A 26,823-nucleotide genomic window follows, 5' to 3' on the forward strand; every position below is an offset into this window, starting at 1 on the left:
CTTCCTAATGTCCACCTGCCTATCTGGAGTCTTACCCAGGATAACAATGCCCTCAACATGCGGGTTCAAATCAAAATTGGCTCTACCTAGTTGTATGTGTTATTTTTTCTGCTGGCAGTCACAACATAAAATCAAACAACAGAATTAGGTCTAATGAAAGCGAATCTGGAGGCAACCAAAAAGTACTCATGAGACTAGAGGGGAAGTGGGAGTGCTCCATCAATAGACACACAACTCTGTATCAAACTGACATTCACAGACATGCTTGCTGACAGGGCTGTGGAGTCGGAGTCGTGGAGTCGGAAGCAATTTTGGGTGGAGTCGGAGTCAGTCGGAAGCAATTCTGGGTGGAGTCTGAGTTGGTAGAAATGTACTGACTCCGACTTCAAAATAAAAATAATATTTTAATATTTAAATTAATTAATATTATTACATTAATATACATTTGCCATTTATGAAGAAGTCAGAGTCGGAGTCAGACAGTAGAAAAACTAATATACATTTGCCATTTATGAACGAGTCGGAGTCGGACAGTAGAAAAATAGAGGAGTCGGAGTCGAAGGTTTGACATACCGACTCCACAGCCCTGCTTGCTGAAGGACAGAAAGGAAGCTACATTGCAATCACCACACAAGGCAGAACTTTAGGAACTGGCATAGTCCCTTGCCACCCCACAATCTGCTGAACTCAGCTAGGCAAGGATTTTACAAGGGCCTTCTCTCCAGCCTCATGCTCTTGATCAACTTCTGAAAAGTATAATTGATGCAATAAAATAATTTAACATATTTATGCCTGTTTTCTGTATGGTGATAGAGTTACAAGCCAGATCCCAGCACTATGGACTTCAACTGGTTCCTCTTGTCAATTGGTTTAACTCCCTAGCATGGCCCTGCTGACCAGCTCTCCGTCTTACAATTAGCCCCACTGACCTCTGAAATCCCCAGCCTCTCTAAGCAGCCATGCATTAAATCCTGGATCCAAGAGTGGAAATAGACTTTGTAAAAGACTTAGGGCCCTATTTATTGCATTGTAAGCATGATGGGTTCTGATGTCATGGCATAAAACTGCATAGGTTTACTTTCCCAGCCTCCATGCCCAGGCAGGCCAGGTGGCTATTGGAAAAAGATGGTACATTCTCAGCACTTAACTGTCATAGTCAATGCTAGGTGCTGAAAAGAAAATAGCATGATCCCAATATTTACAAAATATTAAGCACTAGGATCATGATGCCAAAGCCAAAATTTGTCTACACATATCAATCTCTCAGCCAGAGGCTCTTCCCTTAATTCCTCCTATGTGAAGGCTCTCTCTAATTACTCAATGGTGAGAGAAATGCACTCTGTACCTGCTCAGGACTACTTCCATCTATCTTCCCTTAATATTGCAGGTTTGGTCCCTGATATTAAAAACAAATGCTACAGCTTAGTCATGATACAAACTTAACTTTGTAATGGTGTGTTGTTATATTAAATACTTTATATTTAATATATGAGGAAAGGAGACAAAACAGCACTGAGGGCTGAAAGGAGTGCTTGCACCACTGCAGTCTCACTATCATCATAGGGTATTTCATCATCATAGTGGAATCACAGGGTAAGAAACTTGCTCCAGTCTGTTCCTCAGTACTGGGCCACTGGTGATGAAGAGAGGTACTTGGGGAAAAGCTAATAAAAATGTCATTCACAAAAAAAAAGCAAGGAAACAAGCAAAAAATAACCACAGCCTCCTTTCCATAGGTTAACTCTCCAGATAGTTCAGAACATCCATCAGTTTTGAGCATACACATATTTGCATGAAATCAGCTGCATACTTTGCAAACACAGCAATGTAGTTCAATAGCTCTGATACATGATGCTGCTGGGTATGAGTAAATAGGAAAACTAGCAACTGAGGAACCTTAATAGAAAGACAGAACAGCATATGTCTGATGTGGCAATATTCTATGTGGGGTGGTGAAAGAAAGAAGGTGTGTGTGGGGGGGGTGCGTGTGTGCACATGTAAGAGAGAGAAAATGAGAATGTTTCATACGGGGCCAATAGGCTATGCAGAATCAAAACTCTGAGCATATTTTCCTTTATTAGCAGATTGATGCCTTTAAAAGGCAACAACAGGAAAACCACAGAGCTAAACAGTCAAGTAACCAAGGGATCCTCTGCATCCCTGTGGAAAATATAGAGCAAGCCTTATCCTGTGCACGTTCCAGTCAGCCAGAGACGAAATCACAAGACCGATCAGCTAGCACTTCAAGCAGCTTGGCTGAATAACAGAGTCTAAATCAGGAAAGCCTCAATCCAAGTATCTGCACCACAAAGGAGAGAGTCTCTCTCTCTCTCTCTCCCCCCCCCCACACACACATAGGCAGATAGATGGTTGTAGAGCCTCAGGCAACACAAAGTGTACCTCTTGCCAATTGCTGCACTGGCACATATGCAAAATCAAATGAAGCTTCTCTTCAGAGAAAATGGCTAGCTAGCAGGTTCTGGACCAAAACTGAGAGCATATGGGTGAAGTCAGTATTAGTGTCACTCTGCTGTGATAGGCTGTCAACGGAGACTTGGTGCATACTTCAGTTGCATAGGAGTACATAGGAACACTTCTAAATGCAAAATCTATTGGACCATAAAAGAAAGCCATGCAGTATGTTACAATAATAATAAAAAACAGAATAAATCAATGAGCAAAATGCCACAGACATCATGAACGTTGAACAAAAACAAAAAACAAAACCATGTCTGCCCCAAGGCACAACAGGACACAAGTGAATCATGGGAGGAGGGGACTCTGCTGCAATTCAATCTCTCAAGATCTGCCTTTCTCCTTACCTGCGTAACGCCATATATCTAGCTGAGGATGGATGCAGAAGAGCAGAATAGTAAAAGTCTGGGCACTACACCAAGAGGTGCTTGTTTCACTCATGCAACCATATTCCACTCTACAATCTATATCACAATCAGTGAGATAACTGAAGAAGGAAAGGTGGGGGGAGAGACTATTTTTCTAGCAACACAATATGACACTTCTGAATACTGACTAAATGTCATTTCTTCAAACAGACATGCTATCTGACAGAAAGACCACAGCTGAAATCACACAGGCTTTAATAATGTGCTTTACTTGTGATCATTCAGGAATCTTTCCTGATTTCACCTAATGCACATTACTACTGTTCACAAGTTATGTATTTACCACTTTAAAGTGTTAGCGCACCTGCTCCAGCTAGTGATAGAGAAGCATGCTTGCCCGCTCTGGATGTTGGCCTATACTGCCCTGCCAGTAAATGTGGATGTACTTTGATCATGACATGGTTGGCAATAGTATGACAAGGGCATCCCCCCCCCAATTTGGATCACTTGCCTGCCCATTCCACTGTCATTTCTTTCTGTCTCCTATGTCCAAAAGGTCATGAAAGCCTCGTCAGTTTCACCCATGCTTTGACTTTTTTTTAAAAAAATGAAACACTATTGAGGTATTCAGTTTGGATACACAAGGGCAACAGTGTATAGAAGGATGGGGGCGTACCTGCCAAGCACCTCTGCTCCACCTCCAGCCATTGCATATTGTAAGCACATTTGTCTGAACATGTCCACAAACCCCCTTTCAACCTTCACTGGAGTGGAGGAGAAATGCCTGGCAATGCTGAGGACAGGGCCTACCTACACACCCCTGTCCCTCTACAAAATTTTGCCCTCATGTGTCCAGCCTGGATTCTTGAAGAGAGCTACAGGTTTATGAACTTTTGGGATGGAGTGAACAGGGCTGGGAGACATGCAGGTGAAACTGAGAAAGGCTTTTCCCTAACCACTTAAGTTTCCCACTGAAAAAGAAGGGACAGGGTAGTAAGTGGCTATTCTTCAGATTTCATTAATCTATTCTTCAGATGCTCACATTCATAGAAAAGGAGAAGGCATTCAACGTATGGGATGATGGTTGTGTTATGGCTCCTTCTGGCTAAAGTTTCCCCCTAGGTCTCTCACTCAACATTGAAACATTGGGCTGGATCCCACCTCTCACGGCTGGTCTCTGCACTGTTATTGGGACTTTCAGCTGAAGGATGAAAGCAAGTTTGCTCACTCCTTCTATAGGGCAACACTTCTCCATATTCACATACTCTCTTGTCGTTGTTATGTGCCTTCAAGTTAATTATGACTTACGGCGACCCTATGAATCAGTGACCTCCAAGAGCATCTGTCATGAACATACTCTCTACTTTTTAGTTATAAGTTGCAGGGATCCACACATTTCGATTGGCCTTGATAGCGAGTCCTTATCTATAGTCATTCTTCCTTGAGTCCTCTAGTAGATGTAGAGGAGTTGGTGGAGCAGAGGAATCAGTCTCTCATTGAGTGGGAAGCTTTCAGAAGCATCCCAAATCTCTCTTCTCACCCTTTATGAGTGTCTCAAAAGCACAGGGGGAGGTGCAATAACAACCCCACTCTTCCCCTGAGTTTCAGAAGACTCAGTGGTGGGGTCATTCATTCTGTCTTGTCCAGAGCTTGGAAAAGTTACTTTTTTGAACTACAACTCCCATCAGCTCCAGCCAGCATGGCCACTGGATTGGGCTGGTGGGAGTTGTAGTTCAAAAAAGTAACTTTTCCAAGCTCTGGTCTTGTCACACCCGGCATTAGAAGGAGACTCTTGGTGCTTCAAAGTAAAACCCCAAAATCCAGCACAAAGAGAAAGAACAACCTCTTGCTCCAAATTCAAGAGTGAAGAAAGAGAGGAAACCCAGATCAAACAGGAGTGAATTACAATATAAAAAATGAGAGAGAGAGAGAGAGAGAGAATGGACAGGACCTTGGGGTACACCAGATGAAATAAAGTGTGGATGCAATCATTTCATTTAAGCTCCAATCATATTGTTTGATGAGAAGGCATTACAGAACATTGTAGGTGGAGCATTCTGTCAATGTAGCCTTGTAACTAAAGATGTCCCCAAGCTCTGTTATTCCTTAGCTCAGGATATGAGACTTGGTGACTCACAGTGTTTGCTTCTAATATGAAGCAAGTATTGTGCACCCCTCCCCCAAATTATTCTCTAGATTGGAGGCTAGTGGGTAGGTGGGAGCAGACCACAGGTTAGTGACAGGAAGGCAGAAAAGGGTTTGGAAGCTTATTGGGGGAGGGCTGCAGAAGAAATGAAATGGAGCCATTTTCTGATTTGGGGGTGAAATAGCTCTATATATTCCAAGCCAATCTGAGAAGAGCTGGAGGGTAGAGGTTTTTGCCCATCACTATTTGTGACATTCCTCTGCCCACTCTTGAGAGCAAGCCCCAGCCGTGCTACAAGATACAATGGCACAATACTCAAGGCACCATGCGGTACAACCCAGCTGCCATAGTACAACCTCACCAGAGAAAACTCAACCAGTTATACCACTTCTGACAACGTGAGAAAGTGAATAGTTAAGGGCTCCAACTTCTGTCTGCGTTTAGATCACATACATTGTAACCACTGGATGCAATCACACTCCATCACACTGCCAGAGATAGGCATGGTGGTTTTAAACACCTACTCAACTACGGCTGTCTGGATGGCCTAGATCACTGTCTTTCAGCTAACCTACCTCCCAGGCATCAGATATAAGTGCTCCTGTGCATCACACCACTGAAATAAAATACAGTACTCTCCAACGGGCACCTATCTAGCCTTTGGTCACAAACTTCCAATGATGGAGATTCCATATCCTCTTGAGCAAAAATTGTTCCAGTGTGCTCCAGCTGCAGCAACTGCTGTACAAGGAAGAAAGATTAACAATGAAGTGTTAGTGATAGGAGAGTCAGTGTCACAACCAGCAGAGGAACTCTCTATTCACTTACAGGTATGCTTTCTGGCATTTCTAGGGTCTCTCTCAGATGCTGTCACCACTAAACCATTCAGCCAAACAGGTGAAGAACATAATGGCAACAAGCAGCCTTGGGAAGCCATCCCTAACTAATAGAAATAGCACCTATTGGTTTGTGTTGCTATTGCAGGCTTTTAAAGGGCAAACTGCAGATTTCCCTCCCTCCCTTCCATTAAATGAGCTAAATGTATTCTTAATGTACTCGGTGTCCCAAATATCAGGGCAGCGGAGGGCACTCGCCTCGCCTTGTTTTCCTCCTATCCCCAAATGTCACACCTGCTGGTCGTGCTGTGTATCCTGGAATTCATCATTCTGAGGTGTCACAGCCACTCTTTCCTTTGCAACTCTGGCTGAACACAAAACCTGCTCACAAGAAGGCAGGATGTTTTTAATCACAAGGCAGAGGTGTGCAATGTGTATAATTTAATGCAATTCTTTAACGTTTGTAAAAGCAATTGCTGCTTATGGGACTCTGAATACACTTAGACTTTTTGGGAGGATGGGGGCTGTACATAACTGCAGCTCACCTTTCTAACAAGTTATTTCATTATCATATTCATTTCAGTCCTACCTCTGAATGTCAATCTTGCTGAAAAATAAAGAGAATAATTCCAAGTAAATCAAGGCCAGGCTTTCTAAAGTCTTCAACGTTCTGAGCATGGATCGTGGTGCACTCTGGAAAACTAAAGCATGTGAACTTTGCAGATGTCTAAAGATGAACTATGCCAACAAAAATCCTGCAAACAGGGCTTCAATCATCTGGGCCTTTAAGAGTCAGAAAACAGGACAACCACTGTTCAAATTAAGTAGGATGTAATATAAAAAACAAACTCAGCTTTTAAGACTCACCGAAGAAGAGTTTGAGGTAAAAAGCCAGAAAACTGAAAGATGCCTCTGTCCTAAAAAGATCCTGGCTACAAAAAAAGAAAAGGGATGGGTTTGAAGGGACTAGTGCAAAGTCTATGAAGATCTAGGGCTCAGGGAGAAGGCTGGGTGTACTTGATTTAGGAGCCATCTAATGAACTTCCAAGTGAGAGAATACACATATCATTGGCATCACCTTGTATCTTGAGAATCAGGGCCACAAATATAGGGTGACTACATGCCCCCTAGATAAATTAATAATATTGCAGGCAACTTGCCTATGGGCGCCACATAAAATTAACAATGGAGGTGGAATACTAATCCAGTTCTCCTCCAGGTCTAATAATCTTCAGTTCCTCATAGCTTGGTGAGCAGTTAATATGTGTGTGTGCATGGGTGTATACAACATAACAGCCAATATATTGCAATGTATCATTGATGGAGAAGAGAAACTGTGAACTACAATGGCTGAACCCAAGTATAAATGCCATAACCAGATTCATAGATACTAACTGGGGACAGGCAGTGAGCAATATCCTGGTGCACTTAGAGCTGAAATTACCTTAGTAGGCAACTGATCCAGTGTGCCTGCTGTGTGAGTAAAGAGATCTTCTCAGGCAAGCATGTACATGCAAGCACACACATACATACACCCCAACACAGAACCTTCTAAACACTAAATTAAAATATGACATCAGGCCAACAAAGTGAATTAAGTAAATCCACAGCAACTATTGGGAAGAGAGAAGCCAACATCACTAAACTCTTGTCCCAGAGGCAGAGCAATGAGCAAATAAAGATGCTAGTTCAGTCCCTGAACAAACCCGAACAATGACTGAAGGGGAAGAGTAGTGAATAATTAATAAGAGATGCACATAGAATAGGAGAGAAAGCTAAACCACAAGGAGTCAGTTAGAATGTTTGATAAGTTTGCTTTCAGGCCTTTCCAAGTGATACTCAGTTGCTGTTAAAACATTCCTATTCTTATGCAAGAAGGAAACAGCTTTCTTTATAAATGAAATACTCTTACATTCTGTTCTAATGCACTGGTGATGGTGGTAGACTCATTTAAACCAAACCAGGACTTTCATTAAGAAAGGCTCCTCCACAAACCATTCACAGCAGATAAACCATGGAATTCAGTTCCATAAGATGTGGTGATAACCACCAACTCTGATGGCTTTAAAGGGGGATTAGATATTCATAGGGTTTTAAAGAGAGAAGGAAAGCAAAAGCGAAAGGAGACAGAAACATGGTTAGAACCCTAAATGCATCAATACAGCGACTAATACGTGGGGACAAAGAACTATTACAATAGTTATTGTATAGAAATAGAACAGGACAACAAAAAGGGTAAAACAAGAGCCCTATTCCAAAAGATTAGAGAAATTAAAGGGAAATTTAAACCAAGGGTAGGGATGTTGAATAATCAACAGGGGAACACACTGACTGACCAAGATGAAATAAGAGGAAGATGGAAGCAATACACCTAAGTACTCTATGAAAGAGATGCAAGGATGACAGATTTGTTCATAGAGGAACCGTATGAAGAAGAACCAGAAATTTGAGAATGTGAGGTGAAAGTTGCTCTTAAAATACTTGGAAGAAACAAATCACCAGGAATAGATGGCATACCAATAGAGTTGCTATAAGCTACTGAGACTGAATCTGTCCACATTTTGACAAAAAATTGTCAAGAAATATGGAAAACTAAACAATGGCCCACAGATGGGAAGCGTTCAATAAACATCCCAATTCCAAAGAAAGGAGATCCCAGGGAATGCAGTAATTATCGAACTATTGCCTTAATATTCCATGCAAATAAAGTAATGCTCAAGATTCTACAACTAAGGCTCTTACCATATATGGAGTGAGAAATGCCAGATGTCCAAGCTGGATTCAGGAAAGGAAGAGGCACCAGAGTTCATATCGCAAACATACGTTAGATAATGGAACGGACCACGGAATTTCAGAAGGAAATCACCCTGTGCTTTATAGATTACAGCAAAGTCTTTGACTGTGTAGATCATGAAAAACTATGGAATGCTTTAAAAGAAATGGGGGTGCCACAGCATCTGAGTGTCCTGATGCGCAATCTATACTCTGGACAAAAGGCTACTGTAAGGACAGAATATGGAGAAATCGACTGGTTCCCAATCGGAAAGGGTGTGAGACAGGGGTGTATTTTATCACACTATTTGTTTAATCTATACACAGAACCAGAGCTTGGAAAAGTTACTTTTTTGAACTACAACTCCCATCAGCCCCAGCCAGCATGGCCACTGGATTGGGCTGATGGGAGTTGTAGTTCAAAAAAGTAACTTTTCCAAGCTCTGCACAGAACATATCATACGGAAAGCAGGATTGGACCAAGATGAAGGAGGTGTGAAAATTGGAGGGAGAAACATCAATAATTTCAGATATGCAGACGATACCATGCTAGTAGCAGAAACCAGTAATGATTTGAAACGAATGCTGGTGAAAGTTAAAGAGGAAAGCGCAAAAGCAGGACTACAGCTGAACATCAAAAAGACTAAAGTAATAACAACAGAAGATTTATGTAACTTTAAAGTTGACAATGAGGACACTGAACTTGTCAAGGATTATCAATACCTCGGCACAGTCATTAACCAAAATGGAGACAATAGTCAAGAAATCAGAAGAAGGCTAGGACTGGGGAGGGCAGCTATGAGAGAACTAGAAAAGGTCCTCAAATGCAAAGATGTATTACTGAACACTAAAGTCAGGATCATTCAGATCATGATATTCCCGATCTCTATGTATGGATGTGAAAGTTGGACAGTGAAAAAAGTGGATAAGAGAAAAATCAACTCATTTGAAATATGGTGTGGAGGAGAGCTTTGTGCATACCATGGACTCCAAAAAAGACAAATAAATGGGTGTTAGAACAAATTAAACCAGAACTATCATTAGAAGCTAAAATGATGAAACTGAGGTTATCATACTTTGGACACATAATGAGAAGCATGATTCAATAGAAAAGACAATAATGCTGGGAAAAACAGAAGGGAGTAGAAAAAGAGGAAGACCAAACAAGAGATGGGTTGATTCCATAAAGGAAGCCACAGACCTGAACTTACAAGATCTGAACAGGGTGCTATTGGAGGTCACTGATTCATGGGATCGCCATAAGTCATGATCGACCTGAAGGCACATAACAAGAAGACATTCACAGAGAATAGTTACTGTATATACTATCTCCAGCTTCAGAGGCACTGTATGACAAAGAAGCAAAGTTTCTAGATATTCTACATGACTATTCCCTAGACCAGTTGGTCATGGAACCGACCAGAGGGACGGCAACCCTGGACTTAATCCTCAGTGGGGACCGGGACCTGGTGCGAGATGTAAGTGTTGCTGAACCGATTGGGAGCAGTGACCACAGTGCTATTAAATTAAACATACATGTAACTGGCCAATTGCCAAGAAAATCCAACACGGTCACATTTGACTTCAAAAGAGGAAACTTCACAAAAATGAGGGAATTGGTAAAAAGAAAGCTGAAAAACAAAGTCCAGAGGGTCACATCACTCGAAAATGCTTGGAAGTTGTTTAAAAACACTATATTAGAAGCTCAACTGGAGTGCATACCGCAGATCAGAAAAGGTACCGCCAGGGCCAAGAAGATGCCAGCATGGTTAACGAGCAAAGTCAAGGAAGCTCTTAGAGGCAAAAAGTCTTCCTTCAAAAAATGGAAGTCTTGTCCGAATGAAGAAAATAAAAAAGAACACAAACTCTGGCAAAAGAAATGCAAGAAGACAATAAGGGATGCTAAAAAAGAATTTGAGGAGCACATTGCTAAGAACATAAAAACCAACAACAAAAAAATCTATAAATACATTCAAAGCAGGAGACCATCTAGGGAGGCGATTGGACCCTTGGATGATAAGGGAGTCAAAGGTGTACTAAAGAACGATAAGGAGATTGCAGAGAAGCTAAATGAATTCTTTGCATCTGTCTTCACAGTGGAAGATATAGGGCAGATCCCTGAACCTGAACTAACATTTGCAGGAAGGGATTCTGAGGAACTGAGACAAATAGTGGTAACGAGAGAGGAAGTTGTAAGCTTAATGGACAATATAAAAACTGACAAATCACCGGGCCCGGATGGCATCCACCCGAGAGTTCTCAAAGAACTCAAAGGTGAAATTGCTGATCTGCTAACTAAAATATGTAACTTGTTCCTTGGGTCCTCCTGCGTGCCTGAGGACTGGAAAGTGGCAAATGTAACGCCAATCTTCAAAAAGGGATCCAGAGGGGATCCCGGAAATTACAGGCCGGTTAGCTTAACTTCTGTCCCTGGAAAACTGGTAGAAAGTATGATTAAAGCTAGATTAACTAAGCACATAGAAGAACAAGCCTTGCTGAAGCAGAGCCAGCATGGCTTCTGCAAGGGAAAGTCCTGTCTCAGTAACCTATTAGAATTCTTTGAGAGTGTCAACAAGCATATAGATAGAGGTGATCCAGTGGACATAGTGTACTTAGACTTTCAAAAAGCGTTTGACAAGGTACCTCACCAAAGGCTTCTGAGGAAGCTTAGCAGTCATGGAATAAGAGGAGAGGTCCTCTTGTGGATAAGGAATTGGTTAAGAAGCAGAAAGCAGAGAGTAGGAATAAACGGACAGTTCTCCCAATGGAGGGCTGTAGAAAGTGGAGTCCCTCAAGGATCGGTATTGGGACCTGTACTTTTCAACTTGTTCATTAATGACCTAGAATTAGGAGTGAGCAGTGAAGTGGCCAAGTTTGCTGATGACACTAAATTGTTCAGGGTTGTTAAAACAAAAAGGGATTGCGAAGAGCTCCAAAAAGACCTCTCCAAACTGAGTGAATGGGCAGAAAAATGGCAAATGCAATTCAATATAAAGAAGTGTAAAATTATGCATATTGGAGCAAAAAATCTGAATTTCACATATACGCTCATGGGGTCTGAACTGGCGGTGACCGGCCAGGAGAGAGACCTCGGGGTTGTAGTGGACAGCACGATGAAAATGTCGACCCAGTGTGCGGCAGCTGTAAAAAAGGCAAATTCCATGCTAGCGATAATTAGGAAAGGTATTGAAAATAAAACAGCCGATATCATAATGCCATTGTATAAATCTATGGTGCGGCCGCATTTGGAATACTGTGTACAGTTCTGGTCGCCTCATCTCAAAAAGGATATTATAGAGTTGGAAAAGGTTCAGAAGAGGGCAACCAGAATGATCAAGGGGATGGAGCGACTCCCTTACGAGGAAAGGTTGCAGCATTTGGGGCTTTTTAGTTTAGAGAAAAGGCGGGTCAGAGGAGACATGATAGAAGTGTATAAAATTATGCATGGCATTGAGAAAGTGGATAGAGAAAAGTTCTTCTCCCTCTCTCATAATACTAGAACTCGTGGACATTCAAAGAAGCTGAATGTTGGAAGATTCAGGACAGACAAAAGGAAGTACTTCTTTACTCAGCGCATAGTTAAACTATGGAATTTGCTCCCACAAGATGCAGTAATGGCCACCAGCTTGGATGGCTTTAAAAGAAGATTAGACAAATTCATGGAGGACAGGGCTATCAATGGCTACTAGCTGTGATGGCTGTGCTCTGCCACCCTAGTCAGAGGCAGCGTGCTTCTGAAAACCAGTTGCTGGAAGCCTCAGGAGGGGAGAGTGTTCTTGCACTCGGGTCCTGCTTGCGGGCTTCCCCCAGGCACCTGGTTGGCCACTGTGAGAACAGGATGCTGGACTAGATGGGCCATTGGCCTGATCTAGCAGGCTCTTCTTATGTTCTTATGTTCTTATCTGTAAATACCAGTTGCTGAGGATCAACATAATGAGAAGGCTATTGCACTCATGCTTGCTTATGGGATTTCCAGAAGTTGGCCACTGTAGAAAACAGTCTGCTGGACTAGACAAGCCTTTGTTCTTATCTAGCAGGCCTTTTCCTACATTCTTACAGATAAACACTTAGCTATCTCTCAATTCTCAACCTCCTGCCCTGACCACTCCAACTTATGCCCCAACATTAAATGAAATATACACACAGCACATAATTAAATCAATCTACAGCTATGGTTTACAAAAGGTGTTCGTGTGCGCGTGCAAGTGAACCAACATCAATGCCTCCTACATGTTATCATTAACTTAGGGAATCACTTCCTGGTATTTGTCCACAAGAATTGCTAATGTAAAAGAAATCCAATCAACCAACAGTTAACTGTCCCATCTACCTTGATAGTTGCTGATTTATTCAGATACAGAACTAGGGCAAACTCCATCAAAATTAGTTTGGATATCAGCCAGTCAACCCTCATTCAAATGGCAGCTTCGCCAGCTTCTTCTTTGATAAACCCTCATTTTGAAATTGATTCTCCAGCTAGCTATCATTGTATCTCTAATCTTCATTTTAGGGAGGGGAAGAGGGCATAAAAGTTACCGAATAAGAGATTACCTTGCAGTTCTGGACATACCAGTGTACAGGCATACCGCGCTTAAAGTCGCTTCACTTAAAGTCGCCTCGCTATAAAGTACATGCTCCATACTCCACCATACCCCACTTTAATGTACGCGCTTTGCAATAATGGACACTTAATGGCATGACACCGCTGCCATCTAGTGGCGATTGCTGTGCAGTACATGCATAGATAATTGCTTCACTTTAAGTACATTTTCACTTTACATACACGCTCCGGTCCCATTGCGTATGTTAAAGCGGGGTATGCCTGTATTAATTTTCTGAAAATTGTCAATCTTGCTTCTTCCTGGATATGCAGCCCCAAATTAGAACTACTCTGATGTTACTTTTTCAATCACAAATATTTATTTATTTTATTAAATTTATATCTCGCCCTTCCTCCCAGAAAGTGCTCTGTATCGGGTATGACATCATTCACCTGGTTGGCTGGATTGTTTAACTAGTGACTGCTAACTTCATGATTGTCAGATCTATTTTGCTCTTACTAGAACCAGAGCATGTGCAAAAAATATATTGTTAAAATTGAAGGACAGGATGTCTCTGCACACATTCTGAACCTAGGAATTAGTTTTCAGTGCCCAAACTGAACTGAGCTCACAGTCCTTTCACACAGAAGTCCCCCCACCTCAACAGATAGGTTTCTTCATTTGAACTCTGAAAAGTAATTTTGCTGTTGTTATTGTCTAACATTATGTCTGACGCCCTTCTTGTACTATTGCAAATCTCCTAGAGATCTACCTGTAGATCTCAATCTACCTTCTGTCCGCCTCTGGCCTAGAAAAATTCTGAAGTGTATCTATAAGGGAATAGAAGTCCCTCTTCTGATTTTGACACCGAATCTCACTCTTGTTGTACAGCTGTCATGGCAGCTGAATGTGCACTGGGACTAATTTTGCTCAGGAGAATAAAAAATCTACATCACTGGAGTTTTTTTAAAAAACAAAAGGTCTGAGAGGTAACTGTCAATCAGCTCTGTGTTTCTTATAATGTGTAGTTTGGCCCTATGTCTGGGGAGGGAGGAGGGGACAGAATGACACTTTCACTGATAAGTTTCAGTCTCCATTAATCATTTACATTTACAGACCTGAGATGCTTCAGATCTTATCACCGTGCCTGGAATATCATTTGGAATTGAAAGCTAAGAGTGGTTTCACCAACAACTCCATCTGATGAGAAACCCGCAGCCCATTCTTTGGGATACCAGAAAGATGGTATCTCAAGTCATAGCTGGCAGAATATGTAATGGCCCATTCTCTGTTAAGTGTAAGCAGTTGGGATCACACAATAACGTTACCCAGGTCTGTGCTACTTCAGAGAGCAATTTCATGCACTAGGTTTGAGAAGGAAGGTGTAAAGTGATTTCACACAAAGTAACCTAGAGATCATCTCCTCCTGTTTGTAATAAGTGCAGTCAGACAAAAACGACAATGCCATGGAAAAGTGTTTAAGGATAGGTAATCTGACTATTAGTGTTTTAAAATATTTTATATTTGATTCTTTTATAAATGCTGCTACTAGCACATTGAGATTGGAAGCACAGGATTAAGTTGTGCATAAAGAAAAGGCTACACTTTCCAACCAGTTCATGGAAAAATCTTCCATAGTTGTTCTGCTGGGGTACAATCCACCAGGGAGTTCTCCTGGGCAAGCCCCACTGAAATGAATGGGAGCTATGCAAGGGCACAATAAGTGCCTTTTGTCTAGGTAGGTGGCCTGAGCCTTCCTACAGAAAGGATCATTTGCCCTTGGCAAGCCAGTTAATCAAGACCACAATGATTAACCAAAAGGAATTTTCCCTCATGTATACATTCACTTAGTAAGTTTCCAACACGGTTTGAGGTTCTCTTTTCTTTTCACTGTAAAATGCTTGAATTCCAGGTGGGTCAACAGCTCCCACTTTCCATCCCCAAAAGGTAAAATTTGAAATTCAGCCTAATCGCAGCTTAAATCTCTCTTAATTAGCAGAAAGGGAGCCAACTGATGGCCATTTCGTGAAGCTACTTTCTTCTACTATGGAATTACTAATGCCATCACCCTTAACCATCTGTCTTGTAAAAGGATGATCAAGAATATATGAAGCTACTGTATACTGTTGGACCATTGGTCCATCCAGTCCAGTACTGTATTGTCTAGTCTTTGATGCAACCTATTGGTCTCTCTCTCTCTCAGAATGGCGTGCTACCTTCTGTGGTGGCTGTGGCTGCTCTTTTCCTTGTATCCTGCTGTTACTACATGCCTAACTATTGCTCCATTGTTTATGCCATTCACACCTACTTGGGCTGGGTTAGAGTTGGGATTAAGACAATCTTACCCGGATACTTATATGATGCACATGGAGGCAATCCAGTTGCTGAAATTAAGTTATTAACATTTTGGAGTTTTCACTTGCATAATGCAGGCTCACCAATGAGACATTACTAGATACTATACAACAAGTGAAGGGTGACCCTTCACCTTCTCCATCCCCACTACTCTGATAATATTCTGGGCCTGAATTTGAGACGTGACGCTAACCTAGTATTCTATATATTTTAAAATGTGTGTCTGCCTATTTTATACAGCTCTAGGCTCCTTGCAATAAAACTGGTATTCGTTCTCAGTTCTCTAATTGGAGAAATGTCGGGGGTGGGTGTGAATCAACTTACAAGGGTAGAATTTGATGGGAGGGCAACTTACCCATTTATTATTATGTTGGGAGTCCTGCTATTTTTAACCATTCACTCATGTTATGTTCTCAGTTTTTAGCCTTTTACTTTAATGGAAAACAAAATATCTAGAAAATTAACTTTCAGTTTATATTTAAACTTTATTTTGATCCAAAACTTATACATCAATTTTGGTTAAAAACACTACAATAGGCTCCAGAACACCTTATGGTTTTTTGGCACATGTTTGTTTGGCTGAGTTCAGTAGTGCCTACTCCTCCCAAGTTAGGATATTCCTGGTCAACAATAACAACCTTTGTCACACACTTACATATGGTTCCAGAGACTTCAGAAGGGTATCTGATAAGAAACTCCTTCTACTGTAACTACTGGCAAATAAATAAAAAAGGATGCCCTTAGTGGTAGATGCACAGGGCTGCCCTTAGAATCTGCCTAGCTTGATCTTGTGCACATTTACTCAAAGTAAATCCCATTTTACAATGGGCCATGGAAAAAAATGGACTGCCTTCAAGTCGATCCCAACTTATGGCGACTCTATGAATAGGGTTTTCATGGTAAGCGGTATTCAGAGGTGATTTACCATTGCCTACCTCTGAGGCTGAGAGGTAGTGACTGGCCTCAGGTCACCCAGTGAGCTTCATGGCTGTGTGGGGATTCGAACCCATGCTTCCATGTAAGACCTTTCAGGAGTTATTATTTTGTTTGGCTTTTAACAGAGTTTTCTAAGATCACCTACAAGGTTGTGACCCTGAACTCTCTAACAATCAAGTCCTGACCATGTTTACTCAGACACAGGTCCAACTGATTTCACTGGGACTTACTTTTAAGCCTACTTAAAAGTAATTAAGCTTCACTTAGTAGTGAAGCTTTAGAACAAAGAAAGGTGAGATGACAGTAGTAACAAAATACCACACACATACATACAATCTGAAAGAGGATCTGAGCTTTCTAACTTAGGAGGGCTTACTTGGAAGAAGATCTCCTTTCCCAGGCTGCTCATTGGTTGAACTGCAGGCAGCACATTCATAATTTTCAAGGGCAACACGGCGGGGAGGGATAGAGGCAGGAAATGGGGAAAAAATCAATTAAAAGAAAGTGGCCCTCTACTCATGTTACTGCCAATGCTGGAGGGTCATATTTTAACTTAAGCCATATTTTATTGCTCCCTGAGCACCAAAATAAAAAGAAACACACAGCACTGTCCAGTCTCAACATGAATACAGGAGAAATATAGCTCCAACATTCTCAATGCCTCCCCCTCCTCCCCCTTCCTCATTACAATATTAGAGGGAGCTGAAAAATCCTTCCTCTAGATACCACCCCTTTATTCATACATCATGTATCACTGAACACTAAAGTCAGGATCATTCAGACCATGGTATTCCCAATCTCTATGTATGGATGTGAAAGTTGGGCAGTGAAAAAAGTGGATAAGAGAAAAATCAACTCATCTGAAATGTGGTGTTGGAGGAGAGCTTTGCGCATACCATGGACTGCAAAAAAGACAAATAATTGGGTGTTAGAACAAATGAAACCAGAACTGTCACTAGAAGAAACTGAGGTTAGCATACTTTGGACACATAATGAGAAGACATGATTCACTAGAAAAGACAATAATGCTGGGAAAAACAGAAGGGAGTAGAAAAAGAAGAAGACCAAACAAGAGAAGGATTGATTCCATAAAGGAAGCCAGACCTGAATTTATAAGATCTGAACAGGATGGTGTATAACAGATGCTATTGGAGGTCACTGATTCATAGGGTCGCCATAACTCAAAATCGACTTGAAGGCACATAACAACAACACTTACATCTATAACAATGGTTTGGTATCATTTTGGACAGAGATGGCTTGGTCACAGTACTCCATGTTCTGGTAAGTACCAGACTGGATGACTGCAATGCGCTCTGCCCTTGAAGACGACTGTTGAAACTTCAACTGGTCCAAAGTGCAGCAGCCAGATTACTGGCTGGAGCTCCCTTTAGATCTGATATAAACAGCTACATTGGTTGCCAGTTCGTTTCCGGGCCCAATTCAAGGTGCTCACACTAGTAGTTAAAGCCCTAAACGACTTAGGTCCCAAATATCTGAAAGGCCGTCTCCTTCCCTACAGACCCTCTCGGGTGTTGAGGTCAGCAGAGGGGGCTCTTTTGGTAGTTCAGCCACCCTCGGAAGCTTGGGGGGTGGCCTGGGTAAGGGCATTCTCTGTATGGGTTCATGAGATGACTACTGAAAAACACTGCCTGCACAAAACCATTAAGCTGGCATTGGCCCAATATAGTCTTGAAAGCAGCCTGATTTGGGGCTGGAAAATATCCTTCTGATGATTCATACAAGTCGTAGCATGTTGAGTACTCAGGACCACCCAGTTATAAAGTTGCAGAGCTAAAGGATCCTCCTCAATGTTAGCAGCACCGCACCATACCCCCAACAGGCCCTTGGAACAGGTGTCACAAATTCCACAGAGAACCCAGTTTGCCAAAAATAAGAGAAAAGTCATTTGCTGCCATGAATGCCTGCCACAAACAGCAGTACCAGAGCCAACTCTGGGACTGACTGGCTGGCTGACATTTTGTGTGGCTTAAAAAGCTTCCCTCTCCCCCGCTCCTGCCAGCAAAACTACCCTATTCTGCCAGGGAAGCACAAGGAATATAAGCTCTACAGCAGAGTTGCCATTGTGTAGGCCTAACCCACTGAACCAGAACCTCATGGGTGGACTTTTCCTACCATAGAGCTGTTGTCTGCTGCCTTATGTGAATGGCACCTTATGCTTGGCTTTCTCTTATAAGGCCACATGTATTGGCTTCTAGTCAATGTGTCCCTAGATTACAGTTGCCAGTTGATAGACACTAATGCAGGCCGTTGAGTACAACTGTGTGCCTCACTGTCCAGATTTTGGGAAGTTGCAGATGACATACTTTTAGATCTATGAGACTGTGAAACCGTCACTCACTGCAGTTGCCTAATTCAGTCCATAACCATAAAAATGCCCTTTGTGTCAATCAGCTCTTAGCCAACAGTAATCTGGAGTCTATATCATATTTGGTTCATTTGCTAACTCTCCAGCAGAGAGGTCTAGAAGCAAACAAATCCAAAATAACTAAATTCCCAATATTATTCTTCTGGAGAATCCTGGTTCAAGAAGGTCTGGCTTGTCTCTGTCTGCTCCTGGCCGCTGCCCACACTTCATATGATCTGTGAATAAACAGAGGGTCTAATCTATACAGCTGTCTGGCACTAAATTCACACCTCTTTGAATGGGATCCATATTGAAAAAGCAATTTTAATCAAGTTTCATTTACAATATTATGCCATAAAAAGACACTACTTCCAGAGCTTATATACTCTATTCTCCTGCCTTGCCATAACCACATGATTTCTTGTACCCATAGCCCATATGTATTTAACTGGAAATAAATCCCACTTACTTTGGCAGAGAGAAGGCTGTGATAAAACCTTGACATGCTAGCTTTCTGATGGCAGAGCATTTTTCACATGAGGGCTAACATGCCACTCTCTGTCTGCAATCTAAAGTGGTGCAGTCCAGAAAAGGACTCCATATACACAATTCTTCTGAATTTATAATTCACCCTTTAGGGCTTGCCCACAGGTAAGCAGTATCTCGCTGAAAATACACTCCTTTTACCTTGGAATTTGATTAAAATGGTCCACACACCAGGATCAATTTGAGCTACAAAGCCAGTATTTTCCGGCCATACCAGGGCGTACCAGTGTGGTGGATGTTTGTTTGCTGCCCCACCTTCTAATTTGATATTCCCACTCCCTCCATTTCTGAATGAACTGGGCACACGGGAGGTTTTTTGACCTGCGTGCAAAAGCCTTTTTCTAAACATTTGTATCATCCCAGGAAGTACTCAGTTATGCACTTCTAGAACAGTGAGAGAGAAAAAGAGTACAGTGCCCAGACTTTTCATTGCTTATCTTCTGGATACCTGGAAATCTGCCTGTCCTTAAAAAAAATGAAGTTCCAAATGTAGAAATTTTTAGCGTGGCTTGCTCATTTATTTTTTTTTTTTTGTGCAAATCTGAAAGGTCAAAAGAAATAGATATATACACATACAGATACACTCCTCTGTTCAGGAGCACACCAAAAATAGTTACAAACCCGGCTGAAAAACAAATGAAAGCATGGAGGAAGTAGTGGACCCGGAAAGTGGAGTAGCAGATTCATCCACCCACCCAAAAATACCAAAACAAATCGTCTGTGATCCCAAGAGGAGCGGTTTGGAGTCCAATTTTCCTCAATTTATTGGATTGTCCCTATATTGGGTAAACCCAAATTTACAGGGAGAAAGCATAGAAACTGGTGTTGTTTGAGGGTAACATCATGTGGACTACATATATTAAATGAGAACACAAACATCTGCAAACACACAGTAAACTCTGCTGTGGACAATTCCTTAGTTTCAGTTCATTGCTGACACTTGCCAAAGTGCATTTCATTGCACTTGCCAAAGACAACAAAGCAAACACTGTTAAGAAGAAAATAAAAGAAGCATCTAATTTTTATGTATCTAAGTGACATAAAGGAGAGCCAGTGTGGTGTAGTGGTTAAGGTGTTGGACTACAACCAGGGTTCGAATCCCCACATAGCCATGAAGCTCATTGGGTGACCTTGGGCCAGTCACTGCCTCTCAGCCTCATGAAAACCCTATTCATAGGGTCGCCATAAGTCGGAATTGACTTGAAGGAAGTACATTTACATTTTTTAAGTGACATAACCTATCAAGAAATAAAAAAGTCTACTATCATCACCCCCTATAGAGCACCCACAAATGATCAGGGTCACCTAAGGGCCATATTGATGTTTGCCCAAATGTCGGTGTGAACAGATCTGTGCAGTATTTGAAGATGCTTGAGGTGGTGGTGTGATGGCTTCATCTCATGCCCATTCAGGGCTGGAAAACCTATAACAGGTAAATAGAATCCCCTCCCCCCTCCTCTCCATAAAGCCACTGAAGACAGTGGAAGTGCAACAAAGCAAACCATGGTTTTCGTCTCTCCAAACAGGGTGTGCTGGCCACATACTCAAAAACACCCGCATATTGTTTTACCAAGAAATATCTTGCTTGTTCTGTCAAAAACAAAACAAAACAATACTCATGCATTTGCCTAATTTGACTGATGGAGAAATAAGCAACGGTGATAACTCATGCCAGCCAAAAGGAGCATTACACAGATCTATGAAATAGTTGGAAGTATGTATGTGTCTGAGAGAAGACAAATCATTTTGTTTTGGTCAATAATAGTTTACGTCTCCAGCTGTTAATTAATTGAGCTGTTAACAAGATGCTGACAAAATCAAGAGGAAATATTGCCCAGGGAGGCTCGAAGCAGAAGTCTGAGTTATCACAACGGTTATTTTCCTTCAACAAATGAAAAATGGAAACATTTCTTGCTTTTCTAGAGAGACAGAAAAGTATATGCTAGTAATTCCTGATACCTTCCAGTGCCCGATGAATTAACAACAATGGCCACAAACTTGAAATGAGTAGACCAGAAAGCATCACGTTGCCTTGCGCATAAATCATACATTTCATACTGCTGCACAATAAGCCCATTTTGATGAAAAATCAGACTGCAGAAGAAAAGGCCTTTAATCTCTATCTGTTGCAATGCAGTCATTTTGTGAAACATCCTTTTCCTCAAAACATAACAGCTGTCAAGGTGAGTATAAGACAAGGCAAATCAGGTTAACATTTCATTGCATTTCCCCCCCCAAGATGCCTTTAGTTGTGCTTGGACAGGGCTCTGGTTCACTTGTATTATGAAGCTCATAGCACCTTGATATGAATTTCTGCAATGTTGCTGCAAAGAGAGGATGGGGAAGAAAGTGCCCACAGTATTGTGATGGGAAGAGTTGAAATCCTTCAGGGTCTCCGAAAGAAATAGATAATATTCATATCCTGTGCAAGGACACAGGAGGCTTTGCAGAAGCAGCTTTCAGACTTCATTGAGAACTCAGCAGCCCAACTGCAAGGAGAGGCTAGCACAGTACAGTAGTAATGGAGAAAGACGTCAGAGAGGCGAGCCTAGGAACCACCTCCTGCTTACAGTTACAAGGAAAGCATGTGACAGAAGCCAAGACAGGAGCCTTCACTGCAGTTTCATCAAAGGTTAAGGTACAAGTGCAAAGCACACTTACAACTTCAGTCATTTTTCAAAGAAATCACATGCCACTCTGCTTTACTCCAGACTTTAACCCTCACAGACGTGCAGAGGAGGAGAAAGGGCAATCCAGAAATTAAAAGCACTTCCGAGCAATACAGAGCGATCAAGCAAAGATCAACCCACCACAAGTATTAGCACAACTGGTTTCTAAAGCATATATTAGTAATTATGTTACCTATGTACAGACAGCTGCTTGTACAACAGAGTGAAGATATCCTTGTCTATCCAAAATTCAGGTTTTCGGGACTATTTTCACTCACTGGTCTTTCCATAGCCAATATACAAAGATACATCTGTCTCCAAAACATTTATTTTACAAGTGAGATGTCTCAGCTGTCCCAACCGCCACAAAGCACGCAATATTGTATGTTCTGCTTTTTAGGTATGCAGAGACAACACAGTTATTTACTGGGGTGGGGGGAGAGATCTTTTCTTCCTTATCAAAAGGCAACTGGAGTGTTTGATGCAATCCTCTAAACCCTTTTGTCCCAAAAGATTTTTTCCTCCAAAGCAAACATTTTTAAATGATCCATTAGAGTTTCCTAGTCATTTGTCTGATATTGTGTAAATAAACCTTTGCAAAGGAGAAAATGTAGACCCTGCTTACAAAATATTCTGCCCTTAGTTCTGTAATCAAGCTGTCAGCATCTCCTACTTAATTCTCTGAAAACTCCTCCTTGCCAACATGTCCCATGACAAACTGGTAAGCTCTAGTCCTGGCCCTGGAACAGAGGGCGCTCAGACTACATGAGTCCAGATTGGAACAGGTCCAGCCTAGTTCTGTCTGGCACATAAGCACACTTAGGCGAGGGTCAAATCAGACTGATTGAGACAGGGCACTACTGCTTGTTTGGGACCCAAACATAGCAGACTTTCCTCTGCCTTCTTATAAGCAACTAAATATTTAAAGCAAGGACGGAGGGGAGGAGGGAATGTGCCAGATCCCAAATCAAAGTCCTTTAATAATCTCTGCTTATGAGAAAAAGCAGGAGAGCCAAGGGAGGTAGCGGCATCGTAACCATGGACAACTCTTTGCAATTGCAACAAGCTCTGGGCTTGAGAGACGCATGATGGTCTCGCAGCATACTGGCTCTACAGCCCCTCTCTTGCTTCTCCCCAGGGAAAAGAATGCAGCCCGCTGCCTTTCCAAGAAGGCACCTGCTCGTGATCAGGCGAGGGCTGCCAAGAAACCCTTAATCTGATTTTAACATGCAACCCGGTCCAGAAGGGCCAGAGATCTGCAAAGTTTGCGGGGACGAAGTCCCCCCCCTCCACTTTTCTCTCACCCTCTCTCCAAGCTGCAGGTATATAACCAGCAACCCGCATGACTCACGCGCACCACTAAGAAATTAAGAGCTCCCACCAGCAAATGTCGGGGTAGGGGGGAGGTGTTCAGCATCCATATATTCTCGCTGCCCCACAGTCAAACTGAACTGCTCTCAATCCTGCTTAGGGAAAAAAGGGGTAGCCGCACTTCCAAAGAACAAGCGCATAGGAAGAGGCGGTGGGAGAAGTTGAATTAAATACACACACTTTAAAAAATACTGTACTGCCCCTCTCCCGTCGATTGCACCTCCAACCTCTCACATCCCAACAATTTCCAAGAGGGCAAAGAGCCCCGATAGAGAGAATTGTCCCGGGATTTTGAGGGGGGGATGTCTGTACAGCTCCAACTAGGAAACGCTGCAAAAGCAAGATAGCTTGCTTGTATCTGGGGCAGCAGCAGCGTGACCCACTTGTCCACGTGCGAGTGGTGCTGAAAAGTGGTGCTATAGAGTTCCTCTTTTCTTCCCCCGAGCAGTTAGGCAACGGTGGCGGCGTGGGGAGGAGGACTACCCGCAAATAAAGGCTCTCTGGGGAAAGTCTACATCTTCCTTCCGCCGGATTCTCTTCAGGCAGGCGCTGTGCGGAGAGGAGAGTGCACACCAGCACACACCAGCCTCTAGGGCAGTCGGCGGCTTTTGCTACTCAGCCGGGCTGTGTTCAGTCTGCACAAGCATGCCGGCTCGCCTCCCCACGTTCCTCCATTCTGACTGATGTCTGAAGGAATCCAGGCGCACAGATCTCCACAGATCCAGGCTATGTGCACTGGAAGCTCTCAGGGCAGCCCTGCATCTAGCTCTCTCTCCCATTTTCCACTGTCGGGCCCTGAGAAGGAACAAGGAAGGGATCCGCTATAGAGAAATCAAAAGTCCTTATACGCACACACACTTCCCGCCCTCTGAAATACGCGAGGTGTCCGGCAGATCTAAGCAGGCATAATTATGCTTTCTTCTGTGCACGGCTGTTCTGGGGACCTTATGCCTCAAGACTTCTAAGTTGGGTCTGAGCACACACACACCCGGTTCCTTCTCGGCGCCCTGGATTGTATGCAGAGAAGAGGGGCGTCCTTGTAAGCCCCAAACTCTAGTGCATGTCAGATCAGAAATCCCTACGTTCCAAGCTCCCCAGTACATGACGGACCTTGGTCCCCACGAACCCCAGATTTTACGGTTCATGGCAGATCCGGGATCCTTACACCCCCAACTCCCTAGCGTATAACAGATCTGAGGTTCCCCTAAGCCCCAGTTACACGTTGGGTTCGGAGTCCCTGCGGGCGAGACTTGTCCATGCGTGGTGAATTTGAGGTCCCTGCGCCCCAGGACCATAGTATCCCTTTGCTCCAGACTCAACCCCCTCCCTTTTCCCGCCGTGCACTGGAGTCCCCGCTACCGCTGAGTGCTTGCGAGATCTAGACGTGCCGGGTGCGCCTCGAGGCTGGGCTGCACAGTCCGGAGCCGTACCTGGCTGTCGGTGAGATAGTTGAAGACGAAGGAGGAGAGGTCTTCATCCAGAAGCGAGCTGCAGTCCGGCCCCGGCTCCGCCATCTTCCAGCTCCTCCAGCAACGGCACGAAATAACATGCGGCAACAGCAAGCAGCAGCAGTCAGGAACCAGCCGGGCGGCGGGGCGGGGCTTGGAGCCCGCCGGTTGAGAGTGGGAGGAGCCGGGAAGACAGAAGAGGAGGAGCCCGGGCGGCGGGAGGTTCGTCTGGTCTGGGCTTCCGCAGAGACGGCCTGCTTCTTTCGTGCGTTTCGCTCTGCAAGAACCGCTGAAGACAAGGAAGGGTTTGCGGCCCGCGCTTTCCGGGCCGGGAGACACGCGCACCACACGGAGCTCGCCTAAAAAAGGGTTAATCGGGAATGAGCATTAAGCAGTAAGGCGAGGTCCTTCGTTTTTCATTTTGGCCAGGGGAGTTCCCCTGGTTCTATTTCGAGAGGTTTCTGGCTTAAGATCCTCCGTAGTGCAGAGTGGTAAGCAGCGGTAACGCAGCTGAAGCTCTGCTCACGGAGTTCGATTCCAAAGGAATGAGGAAGTCGAATCTGCATTATCTCACCCCGTGTATACGGTCTGCCTGGTAAACGTCGCAAGACGTCACCCTAAGAGTTGGAAACGACTGGCACTACAAGTGCGGGGACACCGTTACCTTTACTTTTTACCCCGACTTTTATCTCAGTTGGCGTTTTCCTTTAGGCTAGTCCGGTGTACAGTCTTTCCATTATAGAATGTGCCGCTTCTCAGAGACTTCCTTTAGCGCCCCCCTGTTCGACTTTGCAGAGAAACGAGGGGGCAGAAAGAACGCGCCTTGAATCAATGTTATCGCCAATATAAATCTATTAACTGCGATTCGCCAATTTGAGCGTACTTTTCATCAACATTTCCTTAAGCTGAACAGGTTGGCTCAATAGATACACACAATTTTAAAGTCTTCACTTGATTCTTTCAAGCCCTTGCCAGCCATACTGCCAAAGTGAACCAGTAATCCCCACCTACACAACAGACATGGGGGGCTAAACCAGCCAATCTAACTCTTAAGGAGGGGGAGTTCATGTCCTGCTAGTTCACTTGGCCACAAACAAGCATCTGTTAGGTTGGGTAAGTCAAAAACAATCAGGTGTGATATTAGCCAGCTTGCTGTGTGCAGCATGAAGAGATCTCCATGTACATGGAGAATGGAACATTGGGTAGACCTGCTGTGCACATTGTTCTCATAGATGATGTGAAAGCTAAAGCTGCAGGTAATGCTGCTGTATGGACTTTCCCATTACTTCAGTACAATGCCTTCTCCCCACCCGCTTTCTCAGCCTAGTAACTTGTTTTGAAAGGCCTGCTGAGCTGACACATTGTGGTTCTTAGGCATGGAAAGCTCTCATCTCTTCTCTCAATCAATATGTTAGACAAGAACATGAAAAAGAACACAATGGTAAAGAAAGAAAGAAAAATCCATTAGTACATGCTGCTTCAGGCCAGCAACCAGAAAACACTCCACTGAAAGGTGCAAAACATGTAATTTAGATACCCTAGATCAGAGGTGAGCAGGCTTCAGGCTTGCATGATATACTTTGTTTTGTACCAGAACCCCAAGATCTACCAGCCAGAGCCAGGTGCAGAATATACACACTTTACAAATTAAACATCAACATCTGAGTGACTCCGAGCACATTCTCAACCTTAGAAATTTGCTTTCAGTGCCAGAGCTGAACTGAGCTCATACTCTTTTCACACAATTCCATTGCTGCTTAGCTTTCTTCATATCAGCAGCCTAATTTAGGAGGAAAGGATTTGTTATTGCTCATAGACAACTGAGAGTTGGAAACCCCACAAGAAATTACCCAGAGATCCAGTCAGAGACCCAGATCTATCCTGCCCAGCCTTGCCCTAGGCTCGAAGCTAAGCTATATCATGCTATTTTATTTATTATATTTCTCTCCCACCCTTCTGCCTGTAGGAGAGGAGGGTGGCAAACAAAGCAGT

General features: G+C 43.2%; 1 protein-coding gene across 2 annotated transcripts in view; it reads right to left on the bottom strand.

Annotated features, from left to right (window-relative positions):
* PPARGC1B (PPARG coactivator 1 beta) overlaps positions 1 to 25,361 on the bottom strand; it is a 169,897-nt gene extending 144,536 nt beyond the window's left edge. For both annotated transcript variants that reach the window (XM_061616840.1, XM_061616839.1), the window contains exon 1: positions 24,814 to 25,361. In XM_061616840.1, coding sequence (XP_061472824.1) covers positions 24,814 to 24,897 — 84 coding nt within the window. In that variant the 5' untranslated portion in view covers positions 24,898 to 25,361. The remainder of the gene's footprint in view (positions 1 to 24,813) is intronic.
* Between the last annotated feature and the right edge of the window lie 1,462 nt (positions 25,362 to 26,823).

This window comes from Rhineura floridana, chromosome 3, assembly GCF_030035675.1.
Source record: "Rhineura floridana isolate rRhiFlo1 chromosome 3, rRhiFlo1.hap2, whole genome shotgun sequence".
Lineage (NCBI taxonomy): Eukaryota > Metazoa > Chordata > Lepidosauria > Squamata > Rhineuridae > Rhineura > Rhineura floridana.